The 21725-nt window shown below is 41.1% G+C and overlaps 1 protein-coding gene across 1 annotated transcript in view; it reads right to left on the reverse strand.

Annotated features, from left to right (window-relative positions):
• Positions 1–2261: 2261 nt before the first annotated feature.
• Positions 2262–21725, reverse strand: part of LOC308529227 (ankyrin repeat domain-containing protein 26-like) — a gene marked incomplete at its 5' end in the record, with an annotated part of 29730 nt that continues 10266 nt past the window's right edge. The window contains 3 exons of the mRNA XM_081105226.1: positions 2262–2703; positions 12985–13905; positions 17850–18027. Coding sequence (XP_080961352.1) covers positions 2569–2703; positions 12985–13905; positions 17850–18027 — 1234 coding nt within the window. The 3' untranslated portion in view covers positions 2262–2568. The remainder of the gene's footprint in view (positions 2704–12984; positions 13906–17849; positions 18028–21725) is intronic.

Consider the following 21725-nt stretch of genomic DNA (forward strand, 5'->3'; position numbering starts at 1 on the left):
TCCAGCAGCAGATAGAGACAGTGTTCACCTAAGACAGTAGGGTGTTTTCTTCACCTTTTAGTATAGAAAATTTCTAACAAACAAAAGATAGAATATTACATTGGCCCTCCATAGGTTCATCGCCCAAGTTCACAATTTTTTTTTTTATTTTTAATTTCTTTTCTACCTCACTTATTTTTTTATTTTCTTTCCATCATGATGTATCCCCTCTATGACCTCTTCCATCTCCACCCAACCCCCCAACACACCTAGAAATCACCACACTGTTGTTCGTGTCCATGAGTCCTCTCTAATTGTTCTCTTTTTGCTCCATCCCTATACTACCTCCCAACACCACCACCATGAGCAGCAGACAAGTACTATATGACTTCACTCATATGTGGAATTTAATGAACAAACTGCACTACCAAGCAAAATAGAAATAGACTTCTAGAAATCAATCTATTCCTTTCTTAAAATTCTCTCAGAGATCCTTCAATCTCAACACTTCAAACCAGATTCCCTAATTAACATTTCTAGCCTTGACCCCTTTATTGAGGTCATCTGTATTTTTCCTTTCCCCTCTTGCTCCTCATAAACAATATCCTCAACCATACACTCATAAACCATGAGTGACCTGGATCGCCCTTGTAGATTGCTAAGCTTGTACGTTTTATGTTGAGTCTTACTGGCGTTACTTTGAGTGTACTACTGTTGTGTTCTGAGTTTGGGGGCACCTTCACCCTTAGGATGTAGACCAGCATTCTCTGTCTTGTTTTTCTCTTATAATGCAAATGTTATTTTTGCAAGTGGCAGATGATCAATTATTTGCCTTTAAAAATAATAATAAATTCTTATTTCATAGAGACCTGACGAATAAAAGTCTTCTGAAGTTCTTTTCACATGTTATCTCAACAATAGTGTTTGAAGGCTTGGGAAAGCTAGAGCTATCTTCTTCTTGCCAATGCAGACTCTTTACCTCAACATTGTGTTGATCAAATATCTGGGTTTGAATTCCAAGACTGCCAGTGATATAAAGTATTTAGTTGTATCTTAACAATAGTTAAGCTCAAATGTGTTCAATTTATACACAGATAGGTACACTTATATCAAATAATATCCCCCACAGACAAATTAACACATAGAAAGACAAGATTATCTCTTGGGAAGAAAATTAAGACAATGGGAAATTCAGGGCTAAAGCATTCCGCACACATGAGATGACAAGTGCAGAAATGAATGAGGTCAGTGAGAGTTGAAAGAGAGAATGCTTCATGGAGGGGAGATTGGGGGCCAGGTCCGAATAGATATAGGATGAGGCAGGAGGGAAAGAAACTGAAAAGACAGAATGGACAGCATGAGTAAAGGCCGAGAGATGCTGAAATCAGCCCAGTTATCTCAGAGGATAAAAATCCCATGACAACGCCCTGACTGGTTTGGCTCAGCGGATAGAGCATCGGCCTGCGGACTGAAGGGCCCAGGTTCGATTCCGGTCAAAGGCATGTACCTGGGTTGCGGGCACATCCCCAATAGGGGGCGTGCAAGAGGCAGCTGAATCGATGTTTCTCTCTCATCGATGTTTTAACTCTGTATCCCTCTCCCTCTCCCTTCCTCTCTGTAAAAAATCAATAAAATATATTTAAAAAATAAATCCCATGACAAGAAGAGAAAAATCTATGTTCACACAATGACTTGTACAATAGTGCTCATAGTTGAATTACTAACAGCCCAAAAGTGAAAACAATACAAATTTCCATCAATTGATAAATGGATAAGTGGAAGAGCCACATGATGAAGTATTGTTTGGCAATAAAAAGAAATAAATAAAATATTGTTATGTGCCATAATGTGGACACACTTTTAAAATATGACATTCAGGGAAAGAAGCCAGTCACAAAGGACTATAATTTCTGTGATTGCATATATATGAAATATCCAGAATAAACTAATCAATAGAGACAGAAATGAGACTGGTTTTTGTGAGGAACTGGTAGTTACTGCTAAGTGGTGTGGAGTTTGTTTCTGGAGTGATAAAAATATTACATAATTGACTGAGGTGATAGATGCACAACTCTCTGAATATGTTTAAAATATTGAATCATATAATTTAAATAGGCAAATTATACAATGTGTGAATTATATCAATATTTTTAAAATATCCATTAGTGGATCTAGATTTAATATTTTTAGTTGTCATTTGTGGATGGACATAGTACAATGATCTGAACATTTTCATGCTTTCATAATATTTCCAAGTGAGAGAAAATGAAAGATATGCCTACTTCAACTGGTATGTAGAATGACCTTCCCGTACAAAACCATTCATCTCTTGGTCTCTGGAAAGTAAGTTGTAGGTCTCCTTTTGATGTCTGACAATGCTCATGGTCCTGTTCAGCGGTAGCCAGTCTAGACCGGGATGATTCAACTTCTGCTTCCAGTCTTCTTCTGTTTTGTTGTTCATCCTCCAGTTTACTGTTTAGCACAGTATTCTCAGCTCTCCGAACTTCAAGCTGCTCATTGTGTTGAAATACTGTTTCTATTATTGTCTTTTCAAGATGGTCAGTATTTTCTTTGATAATTGCAATGCTGTCAAAGTATTTTTTTTTCCATTTCTTGCTTCTGATTTTTTGCTTTGTCTATTTCCAGTTTTAGCTTGGCATATTCATCCCACAACATGCAATTTTCATGCAATAGACTTTCTTCTTTGTTAGAACTCTCAGAAACCTAAATAACACAAAGGAGACTTTTAGCTACAACATTGAAAAACATGCCATGATAGCTTCTGAAATTAAAGAATAACTATGTTTATAATTTTAAAAATTGCAATAAGTAGGTATCCCTCTGGAAAAAATAGAGTTGAATCCAATTCTTTAACTTTTTCCAAGCACAACATCTCTAAATTTCAAAAATTTAATATACAATTATGAATTTTTAAAATGAAAAATATCACAGGAGAATTATAAGAGTCTCAAAATTGTAAAGGGTTTTTCTGAATCATCATAAATCCAGAATGCATTAATTGATTACTAACTCTTTCTACACTTAAAAATTGAGATGACAGTCTGAACACAAAGCTGCTCCACAGTAAGAGTATTAACCCTACATATATTAGGATAAACTAAATTTCCTAAAATTTTTCCCCAATATTATCCCATAGATATTCTATTTTTCTAATACATTCCTAGACAGTTATAAAGACTACCTCCATGAACAACTGATAACCAAGCATTTTCCTAAGCACTTCTACATCCATCAATGACCTCATGCTGTTATCACAATCTGGAATGGAGGGGTTAAAAAGATAAACAAGTTCAAGATTTCCCCCAGGTTTTCAGACTCCACAATTCGTGCTCTTGCACCAGTCCATAGTTCCTCTCCAGTGTGGATATAAAAACACAAAAGAAGCCTATGTTTCAAAAAACAAATGCTGAATAAGGTAAAATTTACAGTCTTCTTAGAAAATCATGAGTTTTTTGTTGCTGCAATAACTTTCATTTCTTGTTCATGATGTTTAAAGTAATATTAAATATGAAGTGTGTGTGTGTGTGTGGGGGGGGAAGGAATACACTGAATTACTTTACTAGGAATAAGATACTTATCAACAAGTTGTCATTAAGTATATACAGCATGCCATTCTCTTCAGAAGTCCCTTGTATTAAAATGGGATACTACTTAGAACAAATTGTTACTTTTCTCAAAAGTAGAAGAATGACATCTAAAATATCATCTTTGAACTGGTTATACCCTCCTCCATTCCATCAGTGGAAGTGAAAACTAACCCCTCAATTGATAGATCAAGGAAATAAAATCACTGCCCAAACTTGGAACATCTGTTGTTAGTAACAATATCTTTGAGATCATGGACAACACATTGATTCCTACGGAAAATATTAAAAGCCTCCCCTTAGGATGAGGCCATTGTGAAGTCACTGCTTGACTGTTGGAGACAAATAGATTTGAATTAACAATATCATTTTATCTAATGGACCCAAAATGTCACCCCTGTCACACACACACACACAAACACACACACACACACACACACACACACACACTTTCTAAATCCTCTATAGTTTCCATATGTACAGTATTGTTTTTTTTAAATATATACACACCCATGCATACTCACACACATTTGAAAATGACTAAATAAACTATCTCAGAATTCATTTTCTTATGAGCTATTTCTATCTCCTTTGGTTTGCAAAGGTGTTTGGTCAGAATTCCATCTTGTAATATTCTGGCATTCTGTTCTTGAGAAAGTTGGCTCTGAGTGTAATCTCACTCTTCTACAACCCAGGGACACATTTCATTGAGTTTTTGGTCTCATACCGTTAAAAAATATAACCGAAGCTTAAGAGCAGTACCTTAAACAAACTGTGAAAGGACGTAGCCTATTTTAGCACAGTGATTTTTCCTCTCCATGAAAAAATCAAATTTTAAGTGATTGCCACATTTGTCTTAAAGCAAAAGTACACTATTCTGAAATAAAATTTCTTTATGAACATTTGAATAGTTCCATCACAGTCTCAAGGCAATTTAGCCTGTATGCTAACATTTTTTTTAAAAGCCAAAATTAGGGAGACGGAAGATGGCGGCGATATAGGCAGATGCGTCCCAGGTCGTGTCCCGGAGCAAATGGAGTGAGCAGCTGAAACTAATAACATCCACCCCGAATTGGCGAAATTGCTCAGCTGGTGAGACAGTTTGCAGCCGGGAAGAGCAGAACTCCCCTGGAAAGGTAAAAAAACCAGGGATTTGGACAGGAAAGTTTGCCAGACCTCTGAGCCCAGAGAGTCGGAGGGAGAATGCGTGGCAGACAGCCACATCCCTTGGGACAGGCACAGCCCCTGACGGGGGGGAAAAGGAGAACCTCGGGATTCCTGGCGCCACCAGGGGAATTGAGAGCTGGGTTCTGTGATCACAGAGGACTGAGCCTAAAGGGGGCAGCCTGAAGAGCTGACCAGACCATGCAGTCCTGGTAAGAGAAGAAGCTTACAGAAACCAAGCCTTCCCTGTTTCCATGGCCGGCGTTTGTTTGTTTGTTTTCACTGAATCCTGTTCATGGGATATTTCGGATACAGACACTCACCTGTGCTGAAGAGAGGGAGACTGTAGGGGGAGTGGAATCTGGGGAGAGACTGAGGAGAGAAAGGGGGCCAGGAGAGGTGGCAGCGAATTGAGTGCTGAGACACCCCTGAGCCCAATACTGGGGCAGCCATTCTCTCTGGAGAGTGAGACTCCTCCCCCCAGCCCCCAGGAAAGGAGCACAGCCATACCCAGATTCCACCCTGAACGAGATCAAGGATTAAAATAACCTGATCAGTCCCTGGGAGTTAACAGGGTCTGGCCTATAGAGGGATTTTCAATCCCAGCAACAACACAGCGCCAGTAACTAACTATTACGCAGCCAGCTCTGGGAAGTGAACTTCCACTGGACAGAGAGGCCCTATAGCCTCAGAGGCCAACCCCAGAACACTGCCACCCAGAGGCTGACCCACAAACTGACTCTTTGCTAAACACAAAATAAGGCAGTCTGGGAAACAAATGCGGCCTGCTTTAAAATAAGGACTGTGGTTTACAACACAGAGGAACAGTGTATCGCAGGGAAACTCAACACTCTCCTGAATACCTGGCAGGTCTAAGGCGAGCCACACTGAAGAAGAACCGAAGGACCTTCACTACTGCAATTTTTTTTTCTTTTTTCACCTTTTAACTAAGAAACCATTTTTTTCTTTATCTTTTTTTTTCTTTTCTTTTTTTTTCTTCTTTTTCCATCACCTGATTTTACCCTTTTAATTACTACCTTCTTATTTTAAACCAGTATTATTACTGCTACCATTTTCCCGTTTTTTTTAAAGTGCCATTTTATTTTCTCTTTATTTTATTTTGGGATTAGTGTTCTCCATTCTATTTTCATCGTTATATTATTGGTTGTTTCTAGTTTGCATCCATCTCCAGGGAGCTGTTGCTGGAATTTGTTGGGATTAATGGCTGTTCTATAGGAGTATTCTCCTCATATAAAAAGTCTCTTCCCCTCTTCCACTTCATTCTCTCTTTTCGCTCTTTTTTTTTTCTTTTCTTTTCTCGCTTTTATTCCCCCCCCTGCTTTTTCCCAATTTCACTTTTGCACTCCTTTTTTTGGTCCCTACTTTTCTTTTCTTTTTTCTCTTTTATCTTTTTCTCTTCCTTCTTCCTTATCCCCTAATTCTCTTAATTTGGGTGGTCACCTTTATTTGGGGTTGTTAATATCGTGAATATATTTGTGTATAGTGCCTGGTACGTGGTGCCTTGTTGTGTTGTATTTTGTGCCTTTAAATCAACGCAGTAGATCCAAGAAACAGCAGCCTCCTGAGCACCACACCCTCTGCTGAGGAATAGCAGCTGTACGTGAAACCTCGCCCCACCAGCCAGAAGAGCCACCAAAGCTGTGAACAGCACCCACCAGAGGAGCTGCTGCCAACTGAAGAGCAGCTGCTACCGCAACCGCCTGAAGAGCAACCACAGACCAAGGAGTCACTGCCACCAAGGGAGCAACTACTGAACGACTCAACGTCTATATATGTCAGTGAGATCAAACATGGGTAGACAAAGAAACCCCCAAAGGAAAAAGAAGGAGGACTCTCCAGAAAAGCAGCTAATACAGAGGCATGCAACATGACAGAAAAAGAATTCAGAATAAGGGTCCTTGAGTGCATAAACCAGATGGAGGAAAAAATCGACAACCTCTGCAAGAAGCAAGAAAAAACAGATGAAAAAATCGATAACATATGGAAGAAGCTAGAAGAAACAGATGAAAAAATCAACAACTTAAGTAAGACCCAAGAAGAAATGAAGAGTGATATAGCTACAATGAAAAACTCCATTGAAAGTATCAACAGTAGACTAGGAGAAGCGGAGGACCGAATTAGTGAATTAGAAGACAAGGAAGCAAAACACACCCAAACTGAACTGCAATTGGAGAAAAAAATTAAAAGACAGGAGGAGAGCCTAAGGGAGCTTTGGGACAACATGAAACGAAACAACATACGAATAATAGGGGTACCAGAACAACAGAAGGATGAACAAGGATTAGAAAACCTATTAGAAGAAATAATATCAGAAAACTTCTCTGAGGTGGGGAAGAAAAAAGTCACACAAGCCCAGAGAGTCCAAAACAAGGTGAACCCGAAAAGACCCACACCAAGACACATCATAATTACCATGGCAAATGTTCAGGACAAAGAGAGAATCTTACAGGCTGCAAGAGAGAGACGGAAAGTTACATACAAGGGATCTCCCATTAGATTGTCAAATGATTTCTTAACAGAAACACATCAGGCCAGAAAAGAATGGACAGAAATTTACAAAGTGATGCAAAGCAAAGGACTGAATCCAAGAATACTCTATCCAGCAAGGCTATCATTCAAACTTGAAGGGGAAATAAGAAGCTTCACAGACAAAACAAGGCTAAGGGAGTTTATCACCACCAAGCCAGCAATGCAAGGAATGCTAAAGGGACTGGTATAAAAAGAAGAAATAAAAACCTCAGAAAGAAAACAGCCACACAAAAACAGAAATGGCTACAAACAAGTACCTTTCAATAATAACTGCAAACGTAAACGGACTAAATGCTCCAAACAAAAGACATCGAGTGGCTGAATGGATAAAAAAACATGACCCATACATCTGCAGTCTACAAGAAACCCACCTCATTAGAAGGGACTCACACAGACTGAAAGTGAAAGGATGGAAAAATATCTTTCAGGCAAATGGAAAGGAAAAGAAAGCTGGGGTAGCAATACTTATATCGGACAAAATAGACCTCAAAGTGAAGGCCATAACAAGAGATAAGGAAGGTCACTTCATAATACTAAAGGGATCAATACAACAAGAAGATATAACCCTGGCAAACATATATGCACCCAATGCAGGAGCACCCAAATTCATAAAAAAACTCCTGGAAGATATCAAAGAAGAGATCGACAGCAATACAATCATAGTAGGGGACTTTAATACACCACTGACAGCACTGGATAAGCCCTCTAGACAAACAATCAGCAAAGATACAGCAATCCTAAATGACTCACTAGATCAGATGGACTTAATAGACATCTTCAGAACACTTCCCCCCAATGCCACGGAATATACATTCTACTCAAGTGCTCAGAACACATATTCAAAAATAGGCCATATATTGGGTCACAAGCAAAGTATCCCCAAATTCAAGAAGATTGAAATCATAAAAAGCACCTTCGCAGACCACGATGGCATAACATTAGAAATAAACTACAATAAAAACAACCCAAAATACTCAAACACCTGAAAGCTGAATAGCATGCTATTAAATATTGATTGGGTTACCAATGAAATCAAAGAAGAAATTCAAAACATCCTGGAAACTGATGACAATGAAAACACAACAATCCAAAACCTATGGGACACAATGAAAGCAGTCCTGAGAGGGATGTTTATAGCTCTACAGGCCTATCTCAAAAAACAAGAAAAAATGGTAGTAAATCATCTAACTCTACAACTCAAAGAATTAGAAAGAGAGCAACAAGAAAACCCCAGAGTGAGCAGAAGGAAGGAGATAATAAAGATTAGAGCAGAAATAAATAACATAGAGACCAAAAAAACAATACAGAAAATCAATGAAACCAAGAGCTGGTTCTTTGAAAGGATAAACAAGATTGACAAACCTCTAGCCAGATTCACCAAGAAGCAAAGAGAGAGGACCCAAATAAACAAAATCAGAAACGATAGAGGCGAAATAACAACAGACCCCACAGAAATACAAATGATTGTTAAAAAATACTATGGACAGCTCTACTCCAACAAACTAGACAACCTGGAGGAAATGGACAAATTCCTAGAAAAATACAACATTCCAAAACTCAATCAGGAAGAATCTAAAAATCTCAACAGGCCAATAACTATGGAAGAAATTGAAGCAGTCATCAAAAAGCTTCCATCAAACAAAAGCCCAGGATCAGACGGCTTCACAGGGTAGTTTTACCAAACATTCAAGGAAGAACTAAAACCTATCCTCCTCATACTACTACAAAAAATTCAAGAGGAAGGAACACTTCCAAGCTCATTCTATGAAGCCAGCATCACCTAATACCAAAACCAGGTAAAGACAACACAATGAAAGAGAATTACAGGCCAATATCCCTCATGAACATAGATGCCAAAATCCTCAACAAAATCTTAGCAAATCAGATCCAGCAGTACATCAGAAAGATCATACACCGTGACCAAGTAGGATTTATCCCAGGGATGCAAGGATGGTACAATATCCGCAAATCAATAAACGTGATACATCACATAAACAAATTCAAAGAAAAAAACCACATGGTCATATCAATTGATGCAGAAAAAGCATTTGACAAAATTCAACACCCATTTTTGATAAAAACTCTCAGCAAGGTGGGAGTAGAAGTATCATAACTCAACATAATAAAAGCCATATATGACAGGCCCACAGCCAACATCATACTCAATGGATAAAAACTAACACCATTTCCCCTAAGAACAGGAACAAGACAGGGATGCCCCCTCTCACCACTCCTGTTCAACATAGTACTGGAAGTGTTAGCCATTGCAATTAGGCAAGAAGAAGAAATAAAAGGCATCCAAATAGGAAAAGAGGAAGAAAAACTGTCCTTATTTGCAGACGACATGATATTATACATACAAAACCCTAGAGACTGCATCAAAAAGCTACTAGACTTAATACATGAATTTGGCAATGTAGCAGGATACAAAATTAACCCCAAGAAATCTGAGGCATTTCTATACACCAATAGTGAACTTTCAGAAAGAGAGATTATAAAAACAACCCTGTTTACCATCGCACCAAAAAAATTAAGCTACCTAGGAATAACCTTAACTAAAGAGGTAAAAGACCTCTACTCAGAAAACTACAGGATGTTGAAAAAAGATATAGAGGAAGACATAAACAGATGGAAGAACATACCGTGTTCTGGATTGGTAGAATCAACATCATTAAAATGTCCATACTACCCAAAGCAATCTATAAATTCAACGCACTTCCCATTAAAATACCAATGGCACACTTCAGAGATCTAGAACGAACTCTCCAAAAATTCATCTGGAATATAAAAAGACCCCAAATAGCTGCAGCAATCCTGAAAAAGACCAAAGTAGGTGGGATCTCAATACCAGATATCAAGTTGTATTACAAAGCCACTGTTCTCAAAACTGCCTGGTACTGGCACAAGAATAGGCATATAGATCAATGGAATAGAATAGAGAGCCCAGAAATCGGCCCAAACCAATATGCTCAATTAATATTTGATAAAGGAGGCAAGAACATACAATGGAGCCAAGATAGTCTCTTCAATAAATGGTGTTGGGAAAATTGGACAGATATATGCAAGAAAATGAAACTAGACCAGCAACTTACACCATACTCAAAAATAAACTCAAAATAGATAAAGACTTAAACGTCCGACAGGAAACCATAAAAATTCTAAAAGAATCCAAAGGCAACAAAATCTCAGACATATGCCGAAGCAATTTCTTCACTGATACAGCTCCTAGGGCACTTGAAACTAAAGAGAAAATGAACAAATGGGACTACATCAAAATAAAAAGCTTCTGCACAGCAAAAGAAACCATCAACAAAACAACAAGAAAACCCACTGTGTGGGAAAACATATTTGCCAATGTCATATCTGACAAGGGCCTAATCTCCAAAATTTATGGGGAACTCATACAACTCAACAAAAGGAAGATAAACAATCCAATCAAAAAATGGGCAAAGGACCTAAATAGACACCTTTCAACAGAGGACATTCAGAAAGTCAAGAGACATACGAAAACATGCTCAAAGTCACTAATCATCCGAGAGATGCAAATCAAAACAACAATGAGGTACCATCTCACACCTGTCAGACTGGCTATCATCAACAAATCAACAAACGACAAGTGCTGGAGAGGATGTGGAGAAAAAGGAACACTTGTGCACTGCTGGTGGGAATGCAGACTGGTGCAGCCACTATGGAAGACAGTATGGAGTTTCCTCAAAAAACTGAAAATGGAACTCCCATTTGACCCTGTGATCCCACTTCTAGGAATATATCCCAAGAAACCAGAAACACCAATCAGAAAGGATATATGCACCCCTATGTTCATAGCAGCACAATTCACCATAGCTAAGATCTGGAAACAGCCTAAGTGCCCATCAGTAGATGACTGGATTAGAAAACTGTGGTACATCTACACGATGGAATACTATGCTGCTCTAAAAAGGAAGGAACTCTTACCATTTGCAACGTCATGGATGGAACTGGAGAGCATTATGCTAAGTGAAATAAGCCCGTCAATGAAGGAAAAACACCACATAACTCACTCATTCATGGATAATACAGACCATTATAAACTTATGAACAATAATAGATACAGAGGCAGAGCTGCCTCAAACAGATTGTCAAACTGCAGCGGGAAGGCCGGGGAGGGTTGGGGGGCAGGAGGTAGGGGGGTAAGAGATAAACTAAAGGACTTGTATGCATGCATATAAGCATAACCAATGAACATAAGACACTGGGGGATAGGGGAGGCTAGTGGACTGTCTAGGGCCGGGGGATAAAATGGACACATATGTAATACCCTTTGAAATACTTTAAGCAATAAATTAAAAAAATAAAAAAAAGCCAAAATTAACATTTATGTTAATGAATAAGCTCAATTTATTTTCCATTTTCTTCATTCAGAAAACATACACAGAGCATCTGTTACATGCCATGACTAGTAACAAATTAATAATTTTAGTAATAAATGTCAAAGTTCAGATTTTTTTAAAAAATATATATTTTATTGATTTTTTTTTTTTTTTTTACAGGGAGGAACGGAAAGAGATAGAGAGCTAGAAACATCGGTGAGAGAGAAACATCCATCAGTTGCCTCCTGCACATCTCCTACTGGGGATGTGCCCGCAAGCCAGGTATATGCCCTTGACCGGAATTGAACCTGGGACCTTTCAGTCCACAGGCCGATGCTCTATCCACTGAGCCAAACCGGTTTTGGCCAAAGTTCAGATTTTGAATGAGATGACATTTTTTGATTTGCTTTTAAACATAATAATATACATTAAAATTAAAGTGATAAAATATTCTTTCATGAGGATTAACAAACAAAAAAGAAAAAGAAAGAAAGAGGACCCAAACTGAACCAGAATAAATCCAGGGAGTGAGAGCTCCCAGCAGTTTTCAGTACCAGCTCAGTGCCCTCTGGGGCCTGGAGGTACAGATTGGGCTCTGTTTTTCCAGAGCCATAGCCAGAACTAAGGAACATCCTGGGAATAATGCCACACAGAGTGCTAAGCAAATCAGACTGTTGACGGTTACAAATTAACTTCCCAGGGGCTAAGAGTTCTTGTGGAAGAAATACCTCAAGGAGAATTTATCAGAGACAGTTTCTTACATTGGAGCTTATACTAAGAATTAGACACCCACCCCCTTTTCAAAGATAACGTGTTATATGGAAGATGGTGGTATTGTCTGTAGCTTTCAAAATTTCCTTCTGTAGGAAAATCTTTTTACAGGACAGTCTAGATTGTCTCTGGAATAGCAGATTCTTAGGAGTGAAGTCACTACAGGGTTATGCTTTGTTCCCACACATATGTACTGAGCACCTTTTGAGTAGTAAACACTGGGAATATGGTAGCAGTGAACCATGAGGGCCAGAGCCTGCTCAGTCAGACCTTGTGGTTACATTTTCGGGAATTTTGCAGCAATTATTAAAAATGAATTCTATAAACTTATAATTTAAAAAATTATATTAGAAATAAATACTCAGAAAAAAGAAAAGAAAAACACCTCTTAGGTCCAATGCTCATTTGCTGGATACAATGTCTGCTTTTAAGCTGATAGAGCAAACACATATATAATCTATACATTTTTTAATATTCAACTAGATTCAACATTTAGCCATCATCAAATGTAACTTTGAATTTTCTCTTAGGAAACTTGAAAAATACTTATCTGTATGGATACTTACATGTCTTTCTACATGATCATTTTCATACTGATGTATTCTTTCTTTAAAATGCTGCCATTCGTTGATTAACTCATTAATTCTTTCATTCAGCATATGAATTTGCTTTACACATTCAGCATTAAATATGCTTATTTTATCCTGAATCTGAAGTTGGATGTTAATTGCTGTCTTTTCTTCCCTGTCAGCTTTGTTGTGAGCCTGATCCAGTTGCTGTCGAAGCAACATATTTTCACTCTGTAGGTGAGATAACTTCTCCCGTAAGGATTCCTGCTTTCCGATGTCCACTTTGCCTTGTTCCTTTTGACACGTGTGTTCAGTTTCCTCCTTTTGACACTGCTGTTGAATGAGGCCTCTTTCTAAAGCCAGTGTCCTTTCTCTGAGAGCATCTCTTGTGTGATGAAGCTCAATTTCTAAGCTATTGCTTTTACTTTCCAGTTTTGAAAGTTGTTGAGAAAGAATCTCATTGTTATGTTTTAGGTTAGACATATCAGAATTCATTTTGTCACATAAACAAAACCATTCATATCTTGCTTTCTGGAAAGTAAGTTGTAGGTCTCCTTTTGCTGTCTGACAATGCTCATGATCCTGTACAGCGGTAGCCAGTCTAGACCGGTTTGATTCAACTTCTGCTTCCAGTCTTCCTCTGTTTTGTTGTTCATCCTCCAGTTTACTGTTTAGCACAGTATTCTCAACTCTCAGAACTTCAAGCTCCACATTGTGTTGAAATACTGTTTTTCTTAATGCCTTTTCAAGACGGTCAGTCTTTTCTTGGACAATTGCAATTTCCTCAAAACAGTTTTTTCCCATTTCCTGGACCTGATTTTTTACTGTGTTCATTTCCCGTCTTAGCTTGGCAATTGCATCCCACAACATGCGATTTTCATGCAATCGACTTTTTTCTTCGTCAGAACTCTCAGAAACCTAAGTAACACAAAGAAGACTTTTAGCTAAAACATTGAAATGACATGTCACGGTAGCTTCCGAAACTATAGAATAACCTATTATTATAATAAAAAATTGCAATAAGTGGATATCCCATTGGGAAAAAATACAGTTGGATCCAAACCTCTAACTTTATACAAGCATAAATTCTCCAAAGTTCAAAAATGTAATATAATATAAAATTTTTTTAAGTGAAAAAGACCACAAGAGAATTTTAAGAGTCTCAGAATTAGGAAGGTTTTTTCTAAATAATCACAAGCCCAGAATACATTTAAGTAAAAGGTTACTAACTCTAACTACACTTACAAATTGAGATTATAGTCTGAACATATAGCTACCCCACAGTAAGAGTATTAACCATGCTTATAATAGGATAAACTAAATTTCCTAAAATTATTTTCCCCCAATATTAACCCATAGATATTCTACTTTTCTAATACTTTCAGAGTTAGTTACAAAAACTACCTCTACTATTAACTGATAACCGAACATTTCCCTAAGCACTTCTACATCCGTCAATGACCTCATGCTGTTATCACAATCTGGAGTGGAGGGGTTAAAAACATAAGCAAGTTCAGGATTTTCCCCAGGTTTTCCTACTCCACAATTCGTGCTCTTGCACCAATCCATAGTTCTTCTCCAGTGTGGATATAGAAACACAAAAGAAGTCTATGTTTCAAAAAATTAATGGTGAATAAAATAAAAGTTACAGAGCTCTTCTTAGAAAATCATGAGATTTTTTGTTGCTTCAGTAATACAATAACTTTTATTTCTTGTTCATGATGTTTAAAGTAGTAATAATTGTAAAATGAGGGGAAATACACTGAACTACTTTACTAGGAATAAAATACCTACCAATAAATTATCAAGGAGTATATATTACGGCCTGTCATTCTCTTCAGAAGCCCCTTGTATTAAAATGGGATACTACTAGGAACAAATTGTTTCTTTTCTCACAAGTAAATGAATGACATCTAAAATATCATCTCTGAATTGGTTATACCCTCTTCCATTCCATCAGTGGAAATGAAAACTAACCTCTCAATTGATATATCAAGGAAATAAAATCACTGCCCAAATTTGGAACACCTGTTGTTAGTAACAATACCTTGGAGATCATGGACAATGGAAAATATTAAAAGCCTCCCCTTTGAATGAGGCCACTGTGAATGTCACTACTTGGCTGTGAGAGACAAATGGATTTGAATTGACAATATCATCCTATATAATAAAGAAATAATATGCAAAGTGACCCTCCTGTCATAACACCGTCACAAGATGGTTTCCCTGCCCAGCCCCTGCCCTGGCCCCACACCAGATCAGCCTCTCCCACCGCAATTGAGGATGGGACAGCTAGCCAAACCCCCCTACCCCTCACACAGGCCAGCCATGCCCCCATGCTTTCCTGGGGCTGGGGTTACCCCAGGCAGGCTGCAGGCAGGGTGTTGGTCAGAGGCAAAGGTCCTGGCTGTTCCTGGCCTAGAGAGTCCAGAAAACCTCAGCAGTGACCAAAGACCCAGACCCAGTGGAAAGGTCCCTGCTGGCACTTATGGCTCAAACTGCCCGGAGGAGGCAGAGTGTCTTGAACCTGCAACCCTGACATCTGCACACAAAGCCTTGGGGCACACCTTGGGGTGCAGAGCTGGGAGGGGCCTCTAGTCTTCGGGAGTAGCCCGCCTACTGAGGTGGCTGTGACCTACGCGCTCAGGCTTGGTCAAAGCCCCTGGTCAGCTCTGCCGCTTGCCTTCCAGGAGTGGCTAGCCCTGAGTGGCTGGCATTGTCCTCAGAGAAGCAGCTGTCAATGGGCTCAGTTAAATAAGAGAAATCAAAGAGCTGAGAATAAATATCCTCCCAGCCCCTTCCTATGGCCCCAGGTGAGGAGGGCTGGGGAGGGGGGTAATAGAAAATGGCTGCTGCTTTGTATTTTATAATGAAAAGACTCCTTCTATGTAGAGAGGAGAGCTGATTCATTTCCAGCAACACCTGGCGTGTTCTCTGCCCCAGCCCTGAAGCCTGACAGCACCTCGCAAAGGTGTGTCTGCACAGCCATGTTGGCCTGGCTCCTGGAATGTTGGGAGCAAGTTTGAGCTGCATTGACTAAAAACAAAAAGTAAAGATTGAAAAACACCTCTTTGTACTCAAATGACACTATAAAATGCAGATTACAGCATCTGATTTTGTCTTCTGTGTTGTTGTTTTTTTGAGGCAGAGCACAAATAGGTTCATGGGAAAAGCAGAAAAACACAAAAGGAAAGGGAGAGGATTCTGCCTTCCACAGCACTGAACGTTTTATTTATTTTTTGTTATTTTTCTTTCTGTTCTTCAAATCAGAAACCACTTTATAGCACTTTATAGTGGTGGATCATGAGCTAATGCTTCCTCTATTAAGAGCAAGCAGCAGTGCCTTTCATATGAGGCACATACATTTAATCCACTCAAATGGAGCCTTCTGAGTGGAGAGAATGGTATGTCTCATTATATAAAGAACTTGGCATTATGATGTTGTCTGGCTGAAGATCTTATTTATTTTTCAGTTTAGAGAATGTGGACAAATCAGGCATTGAAAATGAATGTGCATGCTTAAATGCATGACTTTATTTTCATCCGCAACAACCAAACAACCGGTCACCAGGAGGTGCATTGATGGGTCCCATGGCACGGTGAGTCTTGGTGAGGCTGCGTGGCCCAGGTCAGGGCCAGGGGACCTGAGCCTGCATCCCCCACTCCGGCGCCGGGGCTGGGGGACCTGAGGCCGTGCTCCCCATCCTGGTGCTGGGATGTGAGGCTGCATCACCCACCTGGCGGGGCTTGACAGGGGTGGGGCCAGCTGGGTCTTGGTGTTGCCCAATGGGGATGGGGCCAGCAAGATACTTCTCTTATAGAGAAAGGGAAAATAGCAATATTAAAATAGTTCCTTTAATTAATTCCCTTTTAATGTGTCTGAATTTTGTGCACAGGGTCACTTATTTTATCCACTGGACCCAAAATGTCACCCCTATCACACACACGCATACACACACCACACCACACTTTTTAAATCCTCTATAGTTTCCATATGTAAAGTATTGGTTTCTTAAATATGTACACACCCACACATACTCACACACACTTGAAAATGTCTAAATAAACTACCTCAGAATTCATTTTCTCATAAGTTATTTCTATCTCCTTTGGTTTGCAAAGGTGTTTGTTTAGATTTCCATCTTGTAATATTCTGGCGTTCTGTTCTTGAGAAAGTTGGCTCTGAGTGTAATTTTGCTCTTCTACATTTTTGCACTTTTATATTTTTGATATTAATTTTATATATTTAAATGCCATTTAACAACAAAAAAAATCAACCAAAAAAATGAGTTCGCATGTCACCTCTGACACGCGTGTCATAGGCTTGCCTACACTGACCTAGGGACACATTTCATTGAGTTTTTGGTCTCATACCATAAAAAAGTTCAAAGCTTAAGAGCAGTACCTTAAAAAACTGTGAAAAGGAAGTAGCCTGTTTAAGCACAAGGATCTTTCCTCCCCATGAAAAAGTCAAATTTTAAGTGATAGCTATATTTGCTATAGAGCAAAAATACAATATTCTGAAATAAAATTTCTTTATGAACATTTGACTAGTTCCATCACAATCTCAAGGCAACTTAAACTCTATGTCAAAATTTTTTTAAAAGCCAAAATTAACATTTATATTAATGGTTAAGCTCAATTTACTTTCCATTTCTTCATTTAGAAAACATATGCACAGTATCTGTTAGATGCCAAGGATAGTAATAAATTAATAATTTTAGTCATAAATGTCATAATTCACATTTTAAATGACATAAAATTTTTTTTGTTTTTAAACATAATAATATACATTAAAATCAAAGAGATATATTGATAACATTCTGTAAGAAATAAGAAATTTTTACCAAAGATAAATTTACCTTATTCTCTCTTACAATCTTTGATACAATGTCTCGTGTTCTAATGGTGGTTTGAAGACATGAGTTCATTTCAACTTCTTTAATAGAGTGCTCCTCTTTTTTTCTTAACTGCACCCTATTTTTTTCATATAACAGATCCACTTTTTGTCTCTTCTCGTTTTCTTCTTCTAAGGTATATCTGCAGTTAAATATAACCAAAGCTGTGATGGACATTAGATAGCCTCTTATATTTATACTAGAGGCCCGGTGCACAAAAATTTGTTCACTCGGGGGGGGGGGGGGGAGGTGGGTCCCTCAGCCCGGCCTGTGCCCTCTCGCAGTCTGGGACCCCTCAGGAGATAACGACCTGCTGGCTTAGGCTTGCTCCCGGGTGGCAGAGGGCAGGCCCAATCCCTAGGTGCAGCCCCTGGTCGGGCTCAGAGCAGGACCGATTGGGGAGTTGGGGCGCCGCCCCCTGTCATGCACAGAGCAGGGTGGATCTGGAGGCTGTGATGCCACCATCAGTCACGCTCAGGGTAGGGCCAATTGGGAGGTTGGGGCACCGCCCCCTGTCACACTCAAGGCAGGGTCGATGGGGAGGTTGCAGCGCCACCCCCTGTCACGGACAGAGCAGGGCCAATCAGGGGGTTGGGGAGCTCCGCTCTGTCACGCATAGAGCAGGGCCCATCAGGGGGTTGAGGAGCTCCCCCCTGTCACTCACAGAGTAGGGGCAATAGGGATCAGGGGGTTGAGGCACCCCACCCTGTCACACTCAGGGCAGGGCCGATGGGGAGGTTATGGCTCTACCCTGTCACACACAGAGCAGGGCCCGTGGGGGGGGGGGTCTGGGGCATCGCCTTCTATCACCCACAGAGCAGGGCCGATCAGGCAGTTGGGGTGCTGCCACTGTCACACTCAGGGCAGGGCCGATGGGGAGGTTATGGCTCTACACCATCACACACAGAGCAGGGCACGTGGGGGCGGGGGAGGGGGAGGTTGGGGCTCCGCACCCTGTCACACACAGAGCAGGGCTGATCAGGGGGCTGGGGCACCAAAGCCTGTCACACACAGAGCCGCAGGGCGATCAGGGGGTTGGGGAACTCACCCCTATCAGGCACAGAGCAGGGCTGCTCAGGGGGTTGGGGCGCCTTCCCCTGTCACGAACAGAGAAGGGCGGATAGGGAGGTTGTGGCCCCGTGCCCTGTCACACACAGAGCTGCAGGGCGATCAGGGGGTTGGGGCGCTGCCCCTGTCATGCTGATCCTGGTGCCGGGAGGCCTCTCGGCTCCGCTGATCCGGTGCTGGGAAGCATATTACCCTTTTACTATATATAATAGAGGCCTGGTGCACAGGTGGGGGCCGGCTGGTTTGCCCTGAAGGGTGTCTTGGATCAGGGTGGGGGTCCCCACTGGGGTGCCTGGACAGTCTGGGTGAGGGACTGAGGGCTGTTTTCAGGCTGGAGGGTGACTGAAGCTCCTAACTGCTCTTTTTTTTCTTTTTTCTTTTTTTATTCTGGGCCAGCTTTAGCTCTGAGGCTTGGCTCCAGCTCTGAGGCCTCAACTGCTTAAAGCAGGTATCTGGTTTGTTTGGGTTCTATAATCGAAACACTGTTTCAACTCCAGCTCTGAGATCCCAGATGGCTGAAAGCAGGTTTCTGGGGTTTTGTTTAGCTTCTATATTTGTAACAATGTTTCAAACTGCAAGCTCAGAGGCAGTCAGGGAACGTTGCTTTCCTCCGTCACTGAAGCAAGCAAGCCTCATGTTCGCTTCAAGCTGCCTGGGTGCCAGCCGCCATCTTGGCTGGCAGTTAATTTGCGTATAGCCCTGATTAGCCAATGGGAAGGGTAGCAGAGGTACTGCTAATTACCATGTTTCTCTTTTATTAGATAGGATGATGTCTTATGTAAACTACTAGAGGCCCGGTATACAAAAATTTGTGCACTCGGGGGGGGGAGGGGAGTCGCTCAGCCAGGCCTGTGCACTCTCGCAGTCTGGGACCCCTTGGGAGATAATGACCTGCTGGCTTAGGCCTGCTCCCAGGTGGCAGAGGGCAGACCCAATCCCTAGGTGCAGCCCCTGGTCGGGCTCAGAGCAGGGCCGATTGGGGAGTTGGGGCGCCGCCCCATGTCATGCACAGAGCAGGGCGGATCAGGAGGTTGCGATGCCACCCCCAGTCATGCTCAGGGTAGGGCAGATTGGGAGGTTGGGGCACCGCCATCTGTCACACTCAAGGCAGGGTGGATGGGGAGGTTTTAGTGCCACCCCCTGTCACGCACAGAGCAGGGTCTATCAGGGGGTTGGGGAGCTCCCCCCTGTCACGCACAGAGCCACAAGGCGATCAGGCCATTTGGTCGCTGCCCCATCATGCTGATCCTGGTGCCGGGAGGCCTCGCAGCTCCACTGATTCCGGTGCTGGGAGGCATATTACCCTTTTAGTATATAGGATAGAGGCCTGGTGCACAGCTGGGTGCCGGCTGGTTTGCCCTGAAGGGTCTCCTGGATCAGGGTGGGGGTCCCCACTGGGGTGCCTGGACAGTCTGGGTGAGGGGCTGAGGGCTGTTTTCAGGCTGGCAGGTGACTGAAGCTCCCAACTGCTCCTTCTTTTTTTTTTTTTTTTTTTATTCTGGGCCAGCTTTAGCTCTGAGGCTTGGCTCCAGCACTGAGGCCTCGGCTGCTGAAAGCAGGTACCTGGTTTGTTTGGGTTCTATAATTGAAACACTGTTTCAACTCCAGCTGTGAGATCCCAGCTGGCTGAAAGCAGGTTTCTGGGGTTTTGTTTAGCTTCTATATTTGTAACAATGTTTCAAACTGCAAGCTCAGAGACTGGCAGAGGCAGGTGGGGACGTTGGAGTCCTCCGTCACTGAAGTAAGCAAGCCTCATGTTTGCTTCAAGCTGACTGGTTGCCGGCTGCCATCTTGGCTGGCATTTAAATTGCATATAGCCCTGATTAGCCAATGGGAAGGGTAGTGGAGGTATAGCTAATTACCATGTTTCTCTTTTATTAGATAGGATATGGTAACTACAAAGCCAAACCTCCAGCAGATTCACAAAAGATAAAGAGCAGGAATAAAAAAAACACTATGGAATATCTTCAATTCACAAAGGAAGGCAGCAAGAGAGGAAGAATGGAATAATGGAACCACAAAACAGCCTGAAAACAAGATATCATTATTGAGTTGTTACTGTCAAGAATCTATACTGATAAAAGGGTAATATGATACTTAGATGGAAAACATCTTTCAGACATCCTTCCAGACAAAGCCATGGTGATGCAGGGGCTGAGGCAGAGGCAGTTAGGGGAATCCAAGCTGGCAGGGGAGGGAAGTTAAGGGCTATCAAGCAGGCAGGGGAGCAGTTAGGTGTGATCTGGCTGACAGGGGAGCAGTAAGGGTCTATCAGGCAGGCAGGCAGGCAGAGGTGGTTAGGGAAGATCAGGCAGGCAGACAGAGGTGGTTAGTGGTGATCAGGCAGGCAGGAGAGCAGTTAGGGGCATCAGGCAGGAAGGTAGAGTGGTTAGGGGTGATCAGAAAGAAAGGCTGGTGAGTGGTTATGAGCCAATGGTCCCAGGTTGCGAGAGGGTGCAGGCCGGGCTGAGGGACCACCCCCGATCCATGCACAGATTTTGTGTACTGGGACTCTAGTTACTTTATAAATTGATTGAATTTTCCAATCAAAAGGCATAGAATGACTTGGGGTAGTTAACACACAATGCAGTGTACAGAGGCTGTGTTGTAGAATTGTGCACCTGAAACCTGTAAAATTTTGTTAACCAGAGTCACCTCAATAAATCAAATAAAAAAGAAAAAAGTCATAGAATGTCTTTATGGATTATAATAAGAAACAACTACATACTGCCTACAAGAGACTCAATTCATTCATTTTCTTAAAAATTTTTC

This window comes from Myotis nattereri (genome assembly GCF_964212035.1).
Source record: "Myotis nattereri genome assembly, chromosome: 1".
NCBI classification, from domain to species: domain Eukaryota; kingdom Metazoa; phylum Chordata; class Mammalia; order Chiroptera; family Vespertilionidae; genus Myotis; species Myotis nattereri.